Raw genomic sequence first — 14,024 nt, 5'->3', positions numbered from 1 at the left:
TGAAGTTAGTGGCAAAACAGGAAGTGACTGATTGTAATTGCCTGCCTGTAATAACCACAATACTGAATCTATTTAGGATTTCTACATAAAAGATATATGTAGTATATTAGCCATTCAGAATACCAAAGACAGTTCTTAAATATTAAAAAATAAAATCATGTCTGCAATATAAATGCACAATTATGAGTTTATCTTCATGATTGAAAGCATGATTTGTTTTCTTGGAGCTATAATAATCATATTTCTACCAAAATCTTTGTTTTTTTTGGTTAATTTTAGACAGACACAGTTGTCTTAATCACTATTACTTACAATAAAAAAGAGTATTGGTGTATTGGTAGAAAAATACAAGGATTATAAGAGCAACATGGCCTCTTTCACCATTGGTTCCAATTACAGCAAGTTTAAAACTGTACCCAGGTAAGATGGCTGCAATATAGGTTCTATCTTAGAAAGGTAAGTCATTAGAACATGTCACATTTACTGTTTTATATCTATGGCCTGGTCAGGACGTGTAAATAACACACTCAAACTTACACAACAATTTCCCCATGGGATACATTTTTTTTTTTTTTTAATCTTATGTTATGAACCATGTATCTGTGCAGATATAGTGTCTATAAAAAATAATGAAAAAAAAGAACAACAATTACGAACAAAAACTACTCTTTAGCTCCCTCCTCAGCCTGATCATAGAGCTTACATATTTTGATTTGAACCTGCAATTCTTGGGAGGCAACGAGGTTATCCTCATTATGAGGGATTTCCTGAGTGGAGGAGGAAGACTGGTGTACCTCCAGCGTCTGACTGGCTGGTTTGCTGCTTGGAGAGCTGACATTCTGCTGGAGGAACTGGCTGACTGCTGTCTGATAAGCTTCCAGCGGGCCACTGGTGGAGCTGACTGGATAACTGACTGAGTGCTGGGGGGGAGTTGGCTGCCGGCTGACTGAGTGGCAGCGAAGGCAACGGTGTGGCTGCCTATTGTGCTGGTCAGCTGTAACGCCTCATGTTAGATGGTGTTGCCTTGTACTCTATTAGAGGGTCAAGAATGCTTGTGACAGTCACTGCCTTGCAGACACAGTGGCCATATTTATTTTGTGTGGGTCTCTTTGTGCAATCTTCCTCTGATCAAAGTAAAAGTGGAAGTAAGAATGGGTGTAATTGTGCATATTGCCCAAGGCCACACTTTTGCAACATTGCAGTATATTTCATAAAATATCAGTTACAATAGCAACTAGAAGTTCACTCGGAGAGCGAAGACCTCTGCCAAGGCAGGTTTCATGCACGTCATGATCGCCACATAAATTTGCCACACCCCAGCCCTCCAAAAAATGTAATTCAAATCCATCACGAACTTCTGGAGTAATCGTCCAAACGGACAAACAACCCAACGCCGGTGAAAACATAACCTCCTTCCTAGGCCTTTGGCCTTTGGCCTTGGCAGAGGTAATTAATGAAAAACAATGAATAAACAAACAAAACCTAAAATTAAAAGAGAACTGCACCGATTTGGCATTGCTCTCCTGTAACATTGGACAGTCTTTAAAAAAGAAATGCCAAGACAAGTTGCATTCATTACCCACAATGCAACTTGTCTACCAACAATTCAGTTGGAAATTCGGGTGTGTTATGCCAGTAGCAACTAATGTAGCCTGGAACATCTATCCTGAGATGAGGAGCATGGCAAACCCACTACTTTCTAACTCCACACCTCCAGATTTTTTTCATTTTCAAGCTTGTAGTCTTCAAACCCAACACATGGCTACTTATTATGCAGAATGATGGTAATCAGAGGATTTCATTGGTCAAACATACTGTATATCTCAGCAGGCTTAAATCCGCTTAAATTTAGGTCCGTTCGGATATTTTTTCACCCGCACGAACGTTCCGCAGGGGTGTGTTTGCATTCATAAAAACCTACAATATCAGTTTTTATTAATTTCGGTGCGATTTTTTTTTTTTCAGAAAAGTCTGTGCTTGGTGTGAAACGGCTTTAAACCATAATGAAAATAATCAGTAGTTGCAACTCTGTATAAAATAGTTAGAACCTTGCTCCACCTTAACCAATAAGGAGAGTTAAATGTGTCTGAACTATCAATACAACCGTAATAATAATCTAATCGAATAATATATAACAGTATAACACTTCCTCTGCATTGAGATACTTTAGGTACATTTTCCTGATAATACTTTTGCACTTTTACTTACAACATGTCCCTCTTTTTGTATAATGTATGAACACTGCAGCTTGCAGCTAACACACTGACCCTCCTGGATGAGTGTGTGTGTGTGTGTGTGTGGGTTTTATATCATTAATCATATCCGTCACCTCCCTAGCAGCTGGTGAGAAGCTGCTGTAACAGTGAGCCGGTAGCTTGTTGTTAACATGCAGGTCACACTCAGTAGCTGACCTGTTATTTACGATAACTCATACTAGTGCGAATGGGTGTGCTTGTGTCACAACTGTCCTCGTCATCACTTAAAAAATATTACTCACCTCCTCCGGCTTCTGATGAGTTTCTGTTGCACAAGACTTCACTTCCTCTTCCCTTTTGTTGCAAAACATGTTTGATCTGATAATCTTCAGTGCGATAATGTCTTTTAACTTTCCTCTGGCCTTGACTTTACTCACGACATACCAGAGAAAAATGGATTGAAAGATCCTCTTATCTGAAAGCATTAGTTTCTGCTGAAGCCTCTATTCATCCTTGACAGCTTGATTTTGTTTTCCTCCCTCTCTCCTCCAGTGGAAAGAATGGCAAAAATTTAAGCCTGGCTTACAATTTATCAGAGAGCAGCGTACAGGGTGAAATTCAGCCGTGCCAGAGGAGGAACAATTAGGCGCTGAGGCAGTCTGACAGGTGATGTGCCAGAGCTTTAAAGCAGGAACCATGCTGGGATCAAACTTAAAGAATATATTTTCTATTAGAATTTCTATTTTCACCTATCTAATCTTGAAATAAAGAGCAGATCCAATAGACAGAAAATGTTGGGCAATTTAGACAAAACAGGTACTTTCTTACTTTCTTGGAGCGGTATCTAATTTTTCAGTTACTTTGTCCAGATGTTGTTAAGTCTCAAAGATTTCTGCCACCACCCCAATACGTTAAAGGTGACAAAGGCCACCATGAAATAGGAAGAATTTGCTGATTAGCACTAAACACAAAGTACAGCTGAGGCTGATGGGAATGTCAGTAGTACTACTATCAAATTGAATTCTAAAAACTGATACGTAAACTGTTTTCTTGAGGTGGAGGCAAAAAATATCAGTGACAGATATCCCAAATTTTGGGCTAATACAACCAAAACTATCTGCAAAATACTGCTCCATATCTGTTTTGAAATGTGCAAGACTTTAAACTTAAACTGGAAAACATTGTTCAGAAACGGGAGCAAGTTATTGATCCCCAGGGGGAAATTTGGGAGGCAGGTTTTTTGTGGGAAAATAAATTAAGCTATTTTTGACTAAAGCCTTAGGCCAATTTTCTTCAACATGATCTCATAGAAATATGTGAAATGACAATGACCTCTTAACAGCATAGTATGTGGTGGTGGCATGTAATGTAAAAAAAGTTCCTTGTTTAGGTTTAGGAAATAATAGATCATGGTTTGAGTTAAAATAAATTACGTAGCCAAAAAACAAAAGACTTGCGCCCAGGAGGCCGGTGTTCATGTCCCATGTGAAATCACAAGTCAGAGTTGATTTATTTGTCATGTAACTTCCGTACTCAAAATACAGCACTTCCAGAGTTATTTTAACCCAAACTGTGATCTTTTCCTAAAGATAACTAAGTAGTTTTTGTCACCTAACTTCCGTACCTAAGTTACGCAACTTCCAGTGTTGTTTTAACCCAAACTGAATCTGAATCTTTTCCGAAAGGTAACTAAGTAGTTTGTTGTCTAAGCCTAACCAAGTTGATCTTTTCATAAGTAGTTTTATTTTGAATAGACTGGAGCAGAAATTGACACTTGCGTCACGTGTTGCTAGATATTTGTTTTTATTGTTGAAAGTTGTGAAGAGCATTACGGAAAAAATAAGGGAAATCCGTTTTTATGTACATAAATAAAATAGATTAAATCTGTGACTATTTCACAAACTGCCATGAGACTGTGTTGACTGTGTTCCAGGGTGAAAGTCCTGTCACCCTGACCTCCTCCCTATGTGGACTTTGATTAAAACGTATTTCTGCCATGACAAAGGAACCCACGTGAATTTCCTCCAGCATTGTTCATTTTAACACATTCCGAGCCACCATCATGTTATGCGCTGTTAAGAGGTCGTGGTCATTTCCAGCCCATTCTGATTCCCAGGGCGTCAAATACCGACGCTTTGTCACGGCCTCCGGTGTTCAATATTGCTGCACAAGGCACGTTTTAGCGTAACACAGGGCTTTCATCCAGGAGACCGCTGTTCGCATCCTGGACGTTACGTTTAACTTTCACTTTACAGTCAGCTATTCGTTCATGTCCGGCGTTCACAGCGTTAAGTCACATCTAAACCTAACTATAGTGGTTTTGTTGCCTAATCCTAAACAAGTATTTTTGTTTAATTCATAACATTGAGCATGTGTTTACTGCGAAGAAAAAGTGACGCAGATGATTCTGGCAAAGCATCAGTATGTATTGAGTAGTGATGAAAACGTGTTGTCATTTCATATTTTGTAAGATCAGGCTGATTTTCTTCATGATATAATTTTTTGCTCTTTACCTCAATTCTTGGTTATGTGGGAGTAAACTGTTCAGATCAGCAATGCAACCAGGAGGTCATCTTCTAAGCATGTATTTGGCCTTCCAATCCAGCCTTCACCCAATGAGGTCAGTCTAAAATGAGGGTTCTCAGAAAACAAGTTAAAGGGATGTGAAAAACAGAAACATGTGGTCTGCTGATTCAAAGATTTGATTTAATTAAACAGCTTAGATTTACACAGGCAAATGCAACTCAAACAGAAACCAACCAACCGTGAAGTGTATGCAGCTTCCTCACCGTTTTCTTTTCCATGTGAAATGTGCTTCATATAAAACTTGAATGGACAATAAACAAATCACATTACATCATAATCAATGTCTTTTTTCATCATTTGAAAGCAGATTTACAAAGCACATGATTCACTATAAACATATCTAATAAAAAAACTCTAAAAAGTGACATAAGGAACATCATAAAATAAAATATGGACAAAATCAAAACACAAGCAGTCAGGTGGAAAATGACTGGACAATGAGTTTGTCACTTAATTCATGGTTCTGGAGAAGCATGCTATATATAGTTAGTTACATTACTCATTCTTTGTTCATCTTCCTCAATGTTGTCTTTACTATTAATAATCTCTACTGGCAATAGAGTGCTCCAGGGATGACGTATTTTTGTAAGCCAACCAGGAAGTTAGCATCGCGCGTTCCCTCGACAAAAAGCCAAAGGGATTTTTCCATTAGGTTTTGGATTATTGCAGAAAGTAAGCTTTGTGGCAAACACACGTTTATGATGCTTACACGTTTTGTTCAGCAAGATAATCTCCACAAATGAACACCCCTTTTATGATCTTCGGCTATAAACAAACTACACTACGGTCGCATGAGTATACACAATGAGGCTGTAGCGGTGGACGAGTTGGTGTGATGACATTTAGTAATTTCATTTAGTCACTTGTTAGCGTTTTTTACAACACAAAGTCTTCAAAATTCACGAGTTAGGTATTTATTGGTGTATTTTATGTCGTAGAACAAAACGTTTAATTCTCTTCACCTTGTGTTAACCATAAACCTTTCAGGTATCTAACTCATTTCTGGGTTTTAGGACTCATTCCTGCAGCACTCTATGGAGACTCGTAGCTATGGCAGATCTGTAAATCCAACTTAACTTTTGATACAGTTTTAGGGCCAATAACCCTTAATAATTACATTCATGCTGAACAAATCTGCAGCGAATCGTCTGCAAGTGCAAACATTCAGGGCCAACGCAAGAAGAAGTGAGTGCGCCCTTTTGTGGTGGTGAATCGGCGTGAATAGCATCAGGAGTGCATGTCCCGAAATATTCCAGCAATCAACAAAGTGTTTAAGCCTAAACTCAACCATACCTTACTTTTAGGTTATTTGCCATAACCACAATATTTTCTTGACCTTATCCACATCATAGCTGCCATGCGCAGATGTTGTAGAAATGTTGCCACTGAGCGTAACCCACGGGTTTACAGATCCCCCCTATCAATGTTCTTACAGCTCCACACATGCATTCAATTTAGCAGGCTGTTCTCATACACTGTTTGTAGCTATGCCTACGAAAAGTAATGCACTACATTTTGTATATAACCCACGTTCATATGTAATGCAAGTAATTGTGAGCCAAGACAGGTGACGTAGCATACCGAGTCGGCGTAGGGAGGAGGTTCAGGTGGAGACCACTGTTCATGTCCCAAGTGAAACCCAGAAGTCAACCTTGACTTATTTATCACGTAACTTCCGTAGTTATTTTAACCCAAACCACAATCTGTTCCTAAACCTAACCAAGTAGTTTTGTTGCCTAAATGGCGCATGGGCTTGCTATGGCGCATGGATCGCTTGTGTTGCTGGACATTCGTAGGAAAACGCTCGTTGAATTTTGAGCTCCATTAATCAACTTCTGGCTACTAGAGGGACGAAAAACACTAAAACCAGTTTGTAAATGAACTACTGCAATGGAAAAGCCAAACAAGATCAAGCCTTGCAAATCACTGGAGCAATGATGCTTGAACAGTTTAGGAAGGGAAACATTTCCCTAAGTCTTCAAAAGGCACAAAGATTTGTATATACAGAGCTGGAGTTCATTCCCAGAGCGTCAGGCTTCGTCATGGCCATTGTTGTTCGGTACTGCCACACAAGGCACCCCTAAGCGCTGGTATGAAACGCACTGGGCGTTTAATTAACTACAATGTAAACCCATCCATGGCAACAGTAAACGCTCTGATAAAGTGTGCCCGGAGTGTGGTGACGTACTTTAAAGAGCGGAAAAAAAGGGGGCCATGGAGCTGACGCCATGGGGCGGTATGTGACGAGTAGAGATGAGACATGTTTTTTTCTGTGGGGAATCATCTTTTCTGGTAGCTCAGCTAAACTTAGCCTACCTCTCTAGTCTACATTTAACAATAATTATTTGTGCCATGATGGCAAATAAAGAGGTGACAGGAGCTTCAATTTGGACTGGACTTGGACAATCGACATTCATAAAAGGTCATCGGCATGAGAAGGGTGAAATCCGTAACATAGCTAACCAAAGAGTAGATATTGATCGGTACCAGTATGTTTTTAGCCAGTGGTTTGTTGAACACAAGGCAGTCCTGGGAAACAAAGGGCTTCCCATTCCTAAACCTAATTTCTTGTACTTTTTGTGGACAAATTGGTTTTGCTGTGTTGACTGACAGAAACATGCTTCTCTAACGACGGGAAACGTTTCACCAGCATTTGTCTGAAATAGTTCTGGAACTTTTTCCCAACAAATGTGTAGAAGAGGGGGCTGATGCAAAAGTAAGTGTAGGCCATGACACGAGTGACTTCAAGAACATAAGCCATTCTCTCCTTTCCCTCACAGGTAGTGGCTTTGTCTTCCATCAGCATTACAATGTTGAATGGGGTCCAGCATATAAAAAACATCAGGACAATGACAAATATTAACCTGACTGTCTTGAACTTGGTAACAATCTTGGATGACATGACAGTGATAGCAATCCTTGCATAGCAGTAGATAATAACAACCAGCGGAAAGATTAAGAAAAGGATGAGCTGAAGGTAAAATCCAGCTGTTCTCAGCTGTTCCACATTAATAGAAGGTATGTCACCAGGATACTCCTGGCAGTACGTTGTGTTATCTAAATATTTAAAACTGGTGTGGAGAATCATCGGCCTGATGCACGCCAGGCCGCTGACCAGCCACACCACAGCGCAGGAGGCTACCGCATACCTTCGACTCCTTAATCGCGACGCGCCCAAGGAGTAAACAACTGCAAGGTGTCGGTCGAAGGTCAAAAGAGTTAGAAAGAGGACAGAGCTGTAGAAGCCCAGATAGTAGACGGTGCCAACAATCTTGCACATGACCTTGCCGAACACCCAATTGGAGACCTGGGTGTAGACTCCTATGAAGGGAAGGCTGCTCATGAAGATCAGGGAGGACAACACCAGGTTCAGCAGCAAGATGTTGGTCACAGTGTTCAGCTTCTCAAACCTAGGAGGGGGACATTTCAACAGTTAGTTTGAGAGAACGACTAAATGCTTATGGGTCACACAAGCATTTTTGACACCCAATGTTTCGCACTGATTGAGATGGTTTCTAGGTGTGAGATTAACCGATATGTGTCGGAAAATCAATACAAGAGTCTTAGATGCTGTTACATTGATACAAAACTCTGGATCTGATTCCAATTTTGAGGGGAATCGGTCAAAAATCAATACATCAGTCAAAAAACGATATAGTCCAAAATAGCCCCTCTTGAGCCACTTTTTACATGTTATCTGTGTGTATGACTTAAATGTAGAAAGAGGTGTATGAGTGAGGTGTCTGTAGACCTTGAATGATTGAAGTCAGGCATTGACCTTGAATGGTTATGGTTAGGCATCGATCTTGAATAGTTAAGGTTAGGCATTGACCTCAAATGGTTAAGGCTAGGCATTGACCTTGAATGGTTAATGTTAGGCATTGACCTCGAATGGTTAAGGTCAGGCATTGACCTCGAATAGTTAAGGTTAGGCATTGACCTTGAATGATTGAAGTTAGGCATTGACCTCGAATGGTTAAGGTTAGGCACTGACCTTGAATGATTGATGTCAGGCATTGACCTCAAATAGTTAAGGTTAGGCATTGACCTGGAATGGTTAATGTCAGGCATCGACCTCGAATAGTGAAGGTTAGGCATTGACCTCGAATGGTTAATGTAAGGCATTGACCTCCAATGGTTGAGGCCAGGCATCGACCTTGAATAGTTAAAGTTAGGCATTGACCTTGAATGGCTAAGGTTAGGCATTGACCTCCAATGGTTAAGGTCAGGCATTGACCTTGAATGGTTAAGGTCAGGCATTGACCTTGAATGGTTAATGTTAGGCATTGACCTCGAATGGTTAATGTTAGGCATTGACCTTGAATAGTTAAAGTTAGGTATTGACTTTGAATAGTTAAAGTTAGGTATTGACCTTGAATGGTTAAGATTAGGATAGGTCATCGGGCAGCGAGTCTCGCAAGAGTTTTTTGAATTTTTTGAAATTGACCATATCGACCATAAACTTACATTGCTTGCTTAGACTGCCTAGTGTTCCACTGCTAAAATCTCCTCTGGGTCCTAGTGTCCCACTGCTACACTAATATAGCATCTAGCTGGGTACAGATGGCGTCAACACAGTCTATGGTGTCTACATTGTTTGGCTTTTGGCCAATGTCAGTGCAGTGAAATAGCACTTGTCTGTGCATCAAGTATTTCAAGTATATTTAGGATACAAAAAAAACGACAGTTGAAATTAAAGGTTATATCATTAAATTGCAACCATGGCAAATAACCTGCATCGAGCCATATTGGGAAAGGAAATATCTGACACGTCATGAGAATATTATAAATTTAGTAAAACTGAATTGAATTGAAGCTGAATCAGATCATATCGAAGTAGTGCTATATCAAACGGTATCGAATCGTTACATGGTTAACTGTATCGTTCTTGTATCCTATCGCAGACCATGTATCGAGATATGTATTGAATGAAGCATTATTATCTTTGTTTGTAGAGAAAAAGATAGTGATAATGGCAATAATCCTGATAAAACTTTCTTAGTCTACATCTTGCTTTTAACTAATTCAGCTTTCCCCTGGGTCAGATCTATTGGGGGGTTGATTGAGGGGTAGTGGTGTATTGTGCTCGCTGGAACAATGTCTTTTTTATACTTCCACTAGGAGTCCCCAAAGGTTTAAATCCTACACACTCAAAGTGTGGATCATCATTGAATTTTTTGTTATTGTGGAATGTTTGACTCCATAGTGTTTAGTCTTAAGGAACATAGTCATACATAATTCATACTGCAAATTTAAGATCTGAAATGAAAGCCAACAAACAGAAGCCAAACATTCCCAGCTTTAGTGAATCATAACCCTTATTCTCAGAGGTTAATGCATCAAGGAACAATACTGATATTGATTGGATATAATTTCAGTCTTGCCTTGCAATTTTGTTTCCTTTTTAACTGGCCTTTTATATGTGAAAAAAAAGAAAAGGAGGCCAGTTTTCGGTTGTATTTTCTGAGCTATGAATGGTTCCATAAAAATCTCCCCGTCAGCATACAGCTGACATAGCATCTCCTCAACCCTCTATAGTATACTGCATTATAAACACTCTTTCAGTCCGAGGCCCAGGGAGACTTTGCTGAGCTCATCTCTGACATTGTCATTTGTGTTTCCATGACCACCAGAAATATTTGTTTTCTCACAAAGGTAGAGGGCAGTGGTGGAGAAAGGAGAGTTGGCAGACAGTGACAGAGTGGAGGTAACTCAGGGGGCTTAGAGAGAGGAACTTTACCTGCTGGATAGCTACTGTATTCCTCTCTCTGTGGATACATGAATAAGAAGCTAGAGTATGACTTCATCTTATTATACTCTCCCAGTGTGTTTGTTTTCTGACAACCTGATGACATGTCCAGTCGTATCCACCGATGCACAGAATGGTCTATAACTAAAGCCTGTCCTAAACCTACTCTGTCCATTCTGGCTCCCAAATTTCAGACTCCAATAAGGCAAGCGGAATAATGTCTTTAAAGGTCATATTGATAACATTTTTATGTAGACGAATCATTTAAAAAAATATATATACCCATGGAGCTTTTAGAAAGGTGCCGAAGAAAATCCTGGCTTTTCCTCACAAAAAAAATATGACTGTAAATTAATCATTTTAAAAATGTTGACGGGTCATAATTGAATGTTTTGTTTGTATCTGTGGAAGATATATATCCTAACAAGGCTTGTGAGCCGATCATATAACGCTGACGTTGGTATCACGTGGTATCTCTGTGTTGTCAGCGATCAAGATGCCAGTTAGCGTGGGAAAAAAATGATAAATGTCAGAGTTTGACACAGGTGTCTCCATCAGGTTGCAGAATAAGTGAATATTTACTGTGGCAACAAGTGACAACTGACGCTGGCACATATTAGCTGTCTTAGCTTAATCATCTGAACAACAATAACCCACAAAATAACAATTCGGCGTATTTAAATAAAACAGACAACCAGCCATAGTCCTTACAACCTTAACTAATGTGTTGTCAACGGTTAGATTGTCAAAATGAGAAAAATAACAGCAACTGCTTATATGGATCAAGAAGCTTGGGACAGAATCATTCCTATACTCTGATTAAGCAATTTGCTTATAGTAACAACATTTGGAAAAACATTTTAAAACTACATTAGACTAACGTTAGTTGTATTTGTGTTTTTATTTTTTACTTTACTCCCTTGATACTTTGCCTCACAGACAGTCTGCTTTCCGGCTGGACACCTGAGGCTGCGTGCACATTGAAATCATGACGGGAAAAAGAAAGTAATTTTTCTCTGAAAAAAAGCTCATTGGCAGCTGTCAGTCACAGCTGTCAATCACAGCTGCCAATCGGGAGGTCTCACCCCCTTTTTATAGCATCAAATACCTAATTAAAACCAAACTTCTCAGAAAAAAATCAACACTTGAACATACATCAGCGTGATAAGAACTACCTAAAATGACATATACTGCAGCCAGCCACCAGGGGGCGATCAAGATGTTTTGGCTTCACTTTTGGAGAGCCGTCATGTCGTCCATCTATATATACAGTTTATGACCAGGACTGAAATGTTTGTGAAAGGATTACAACTTTAATAAGTACGTAGTAAATATATATATATACACAGTATATACATATATATATATATATATATATATATATATATATATAAATAATGTAATTCCCAGGTTATAGTAAATGTGTGTATTCTAGAAGGTAAATCACTAAACAGTTTAAAATTGACCCATTGTAAGAAGTGTTGAGGCCCATGCATACACTTGCTACCTCTGACTGCTTTAAACTGCAAAACCAAAACACCATTTGTTTGTGACATACTCTTTTTAAATGACTTCTACAGTGTGTTCTCAGTGTTTTCATTTAGGCTTAAAGTTATTGTTGGTCCACTCACCGATGGATGATGATCAGGACCAGCCCGTTGCTAAAGAGACTGAAGAGAAACATAAAGTAGTAGAGGGTGGATAGCTGAGCTCCCAGATAGTTGACGCGCTCCACCTCACATGGTTCAGCCGATGTGAACGGGTCAGCACTGTAGTCATATTCATATGTTGTAGTTGCCATCTTCTTCTCAAATAGCGGGAAAATCTGTCAGAAACACAAAATGCAGAGCTATTAAATGCTGCATGAGAGCTCCTGTTAGGCATGGAAATAAGCAGAGCTAGGAAACGATACCGTAACGGCAAGAAGCACAGGAAATGCGGATCATGATAAGCTGAGCTGACTTACCGCCTGGCCAGCAGAGATCGGCTTGTTGTCTGACTCTGAAGGCCAGCTATCTGACTCACAGTGAGTTCAAGTCACTCCATGATAAGTCATTCAGCTTGGGGAAGGAAGTTCCACAGAAGTGTGTGTGTGCGAGTGTGTATAAGGGGGAGGGATTGGCTGAAAGCACAGCATACTGTATCAACACACCCTTCGACAGTCCCGTCCTGGACTGTTCTGTTGAGACTCTACAGGGGATGTTCAGAGGTAGATAAATAGTCAACAGTAGATGTCACATAGAAGTGGTGTACATCATCTGAAAGCTGGGAACCTGAAGACTAATTTGAAGTGCAGCTCAGCACTGTGTGTCAAGTTGTTCTTGTCATTAATAAGAAATAAAAATTAATAATTAAGTAAATTAATTAATTAAAATAAATTGTGAAAGTGTATCGGGGCTTAGAACATGATGATTTGAGTTTGTGAAGGTTATTCCCATGCTCTATTATGTCTCATACATTTTTTCATTCCATTTTTTACCACTGAAGAATTGATAAAAATGATCAGTAATCCCTCCAAAATACCACATTAAGACACCAAGACCTTGAGGAACACCATAGAAAAAGCCATGCTGTGATTTGGTATCAAAAACTTTTGACATCTTGAGATTCCTGCAAGAATTGCATTTTTCAGCGATTAGATGGCGAGCAATTCTGTTGTGGAAACTGTTCAGAAACCATTGTACTGTGACCACTATTGTCAATCTAGCTAGGAAAGCCATCCATCCTCTGAATGCTCTAGGTCTCTAGTTTGTGGTTTTAAAGTTTCACGAGGGTGTGATTATCCTAGAGGTCAACACAGGTCATTTTGTACAGTGAGGTCAAGTTTAAAAAAATTGTCTCACCACAATGAAATGGCTACTATGAGGACTAACATCATCACGCAGTTGGGCTAATTGGATCCACAAGAGTCTCAGCTTTACAGTCATACCCAGTTTATGTAAATCAAGATTGTTTGGAGCACCGCGGTAGCTCAGCGAGTAGAGCGGACGCCCCATGTACCGAGGCTGAGTCGTGACTGCAGCGGCCCACATTCAAATCTGATTTGTGGCCCTTTCATAACTATCTAGGTCTCTATCAATAAAGCTATAAAAGCCCAAAAAATAATCTTTAAAAAAAAAAAAAAAGAAGCCTGTTTAGGGACCCCAATATGCAGAAATATTCAAATATACAATTTTATCCCCCCTTTTATCTTGAGGTCAGAGGTCAAGGAACCCCTTTGAAATTCACCATGAAGTTTTAGTTTTTTCTTTGGAGCATCATGGATTCCTTAGGTTTTCTAGTTTCATATGATACCAGTATTTTCACTCTAGCTTTAAAACTGAGCCCTCTACAACCTAAAAATCGCAAGTTGCGTTAATGCGTTAAAGAAATTAGTGGCGTTAAAACAAATGTGCGTAAACACGTTATATCATGTCCACACCTGTGTTGTATTTTACAGTAGACAGCTTATGTATGATGGTAAATGATATATTTTAGCTTCACATCGAGGGTTT

The 14,024-nt window shown here is 39.5% G+C and overlaps 1 protein-coding gene across 4 annotated transcripts; it reads right to left on the bottom strand.

The window, feature by feature from the left end:
* Window positions 1-4,881: 4,881 nt before the first annotated feature.
* On the bottom strand, window positions 4,882-12,633 carry LOC141759538 (C-C chemokine receptor type 3-like). 4 transcript variants are annotated; one of them, XR_012592139.1, is made up of 4 exons: window positions 12,497-12,633; window positions 12,162-12,355; window positions 5,555-8,191; window positions 4,882-5,458 (listed from the first exon to the last, which is right to left on the bottom strand). XR_012592139.1 is itself a non-coding variant. In XM_074621684.1 (3 exons), exons 2-3 carry the CDS (start codon window positions 12,329-12,331, stop codon window positions 7,342-7,344), a joined length of 1,020 nt encoding a protein of 339 aa, XP_074477785.1. In that variant the 5' UTR covers window positions 12,332-12,355; window positions 12,497-12,633; the 3' UTR covers window positions 5,548-7,341. The 4 variants fall into 4 exon arrangements, 2 of the variants coding, with proteins under 2 accessions (XP_074477785.1, XP_074477786.1); XR_012592140.1 differs by having other exon boundaries at window positions 12,443-12,584; XM_074621684.1 differs by lacking the exon at window positions 4,882-5,458 and having other exon boundaries at window positions 5,548-8,191.
* Between the last annotated feature and the right edge of the window lie 1,391 nt (window positions 12,634-14,024).

This window comes from Sebastes fasciatus, chromosome 21, assembly GCF_043250625.1.
Source record: "Sebastes fasciatus isolate fSebFas1 chromosome 21, fSebFas1.pri, whole genome shotgun sequence".
Taxonomy (NCBI): domain Eukaryota; kingdom Metazoa; phylum Chordata; class Actinopteri; order Perciformes; family Sebastidae; genus Sebastes; species Sebastes fasciatus.
This window is presented reverse-complemented; position numbering and strand designations above follow the sequence as displayed.

What these genes read in the sequence shown, in the direction of transcription:
- LOC141759538 (XM_074621684.1), bottom strand. Translation starts at nt 12,331, where the DNA reads ATGGCAACTACAACATATGAATATGACTACAGTGCTGACCCGTTCACA. An exon ending in GTCCTGATCATCATCCATCG is followed by an intron (nt 8,192 to 12,161) that starts GTGAGTGGACCA and finishes TCCCCCTCCTAG; the next exon opens with GTTTGAGAAGCTGAACACTG.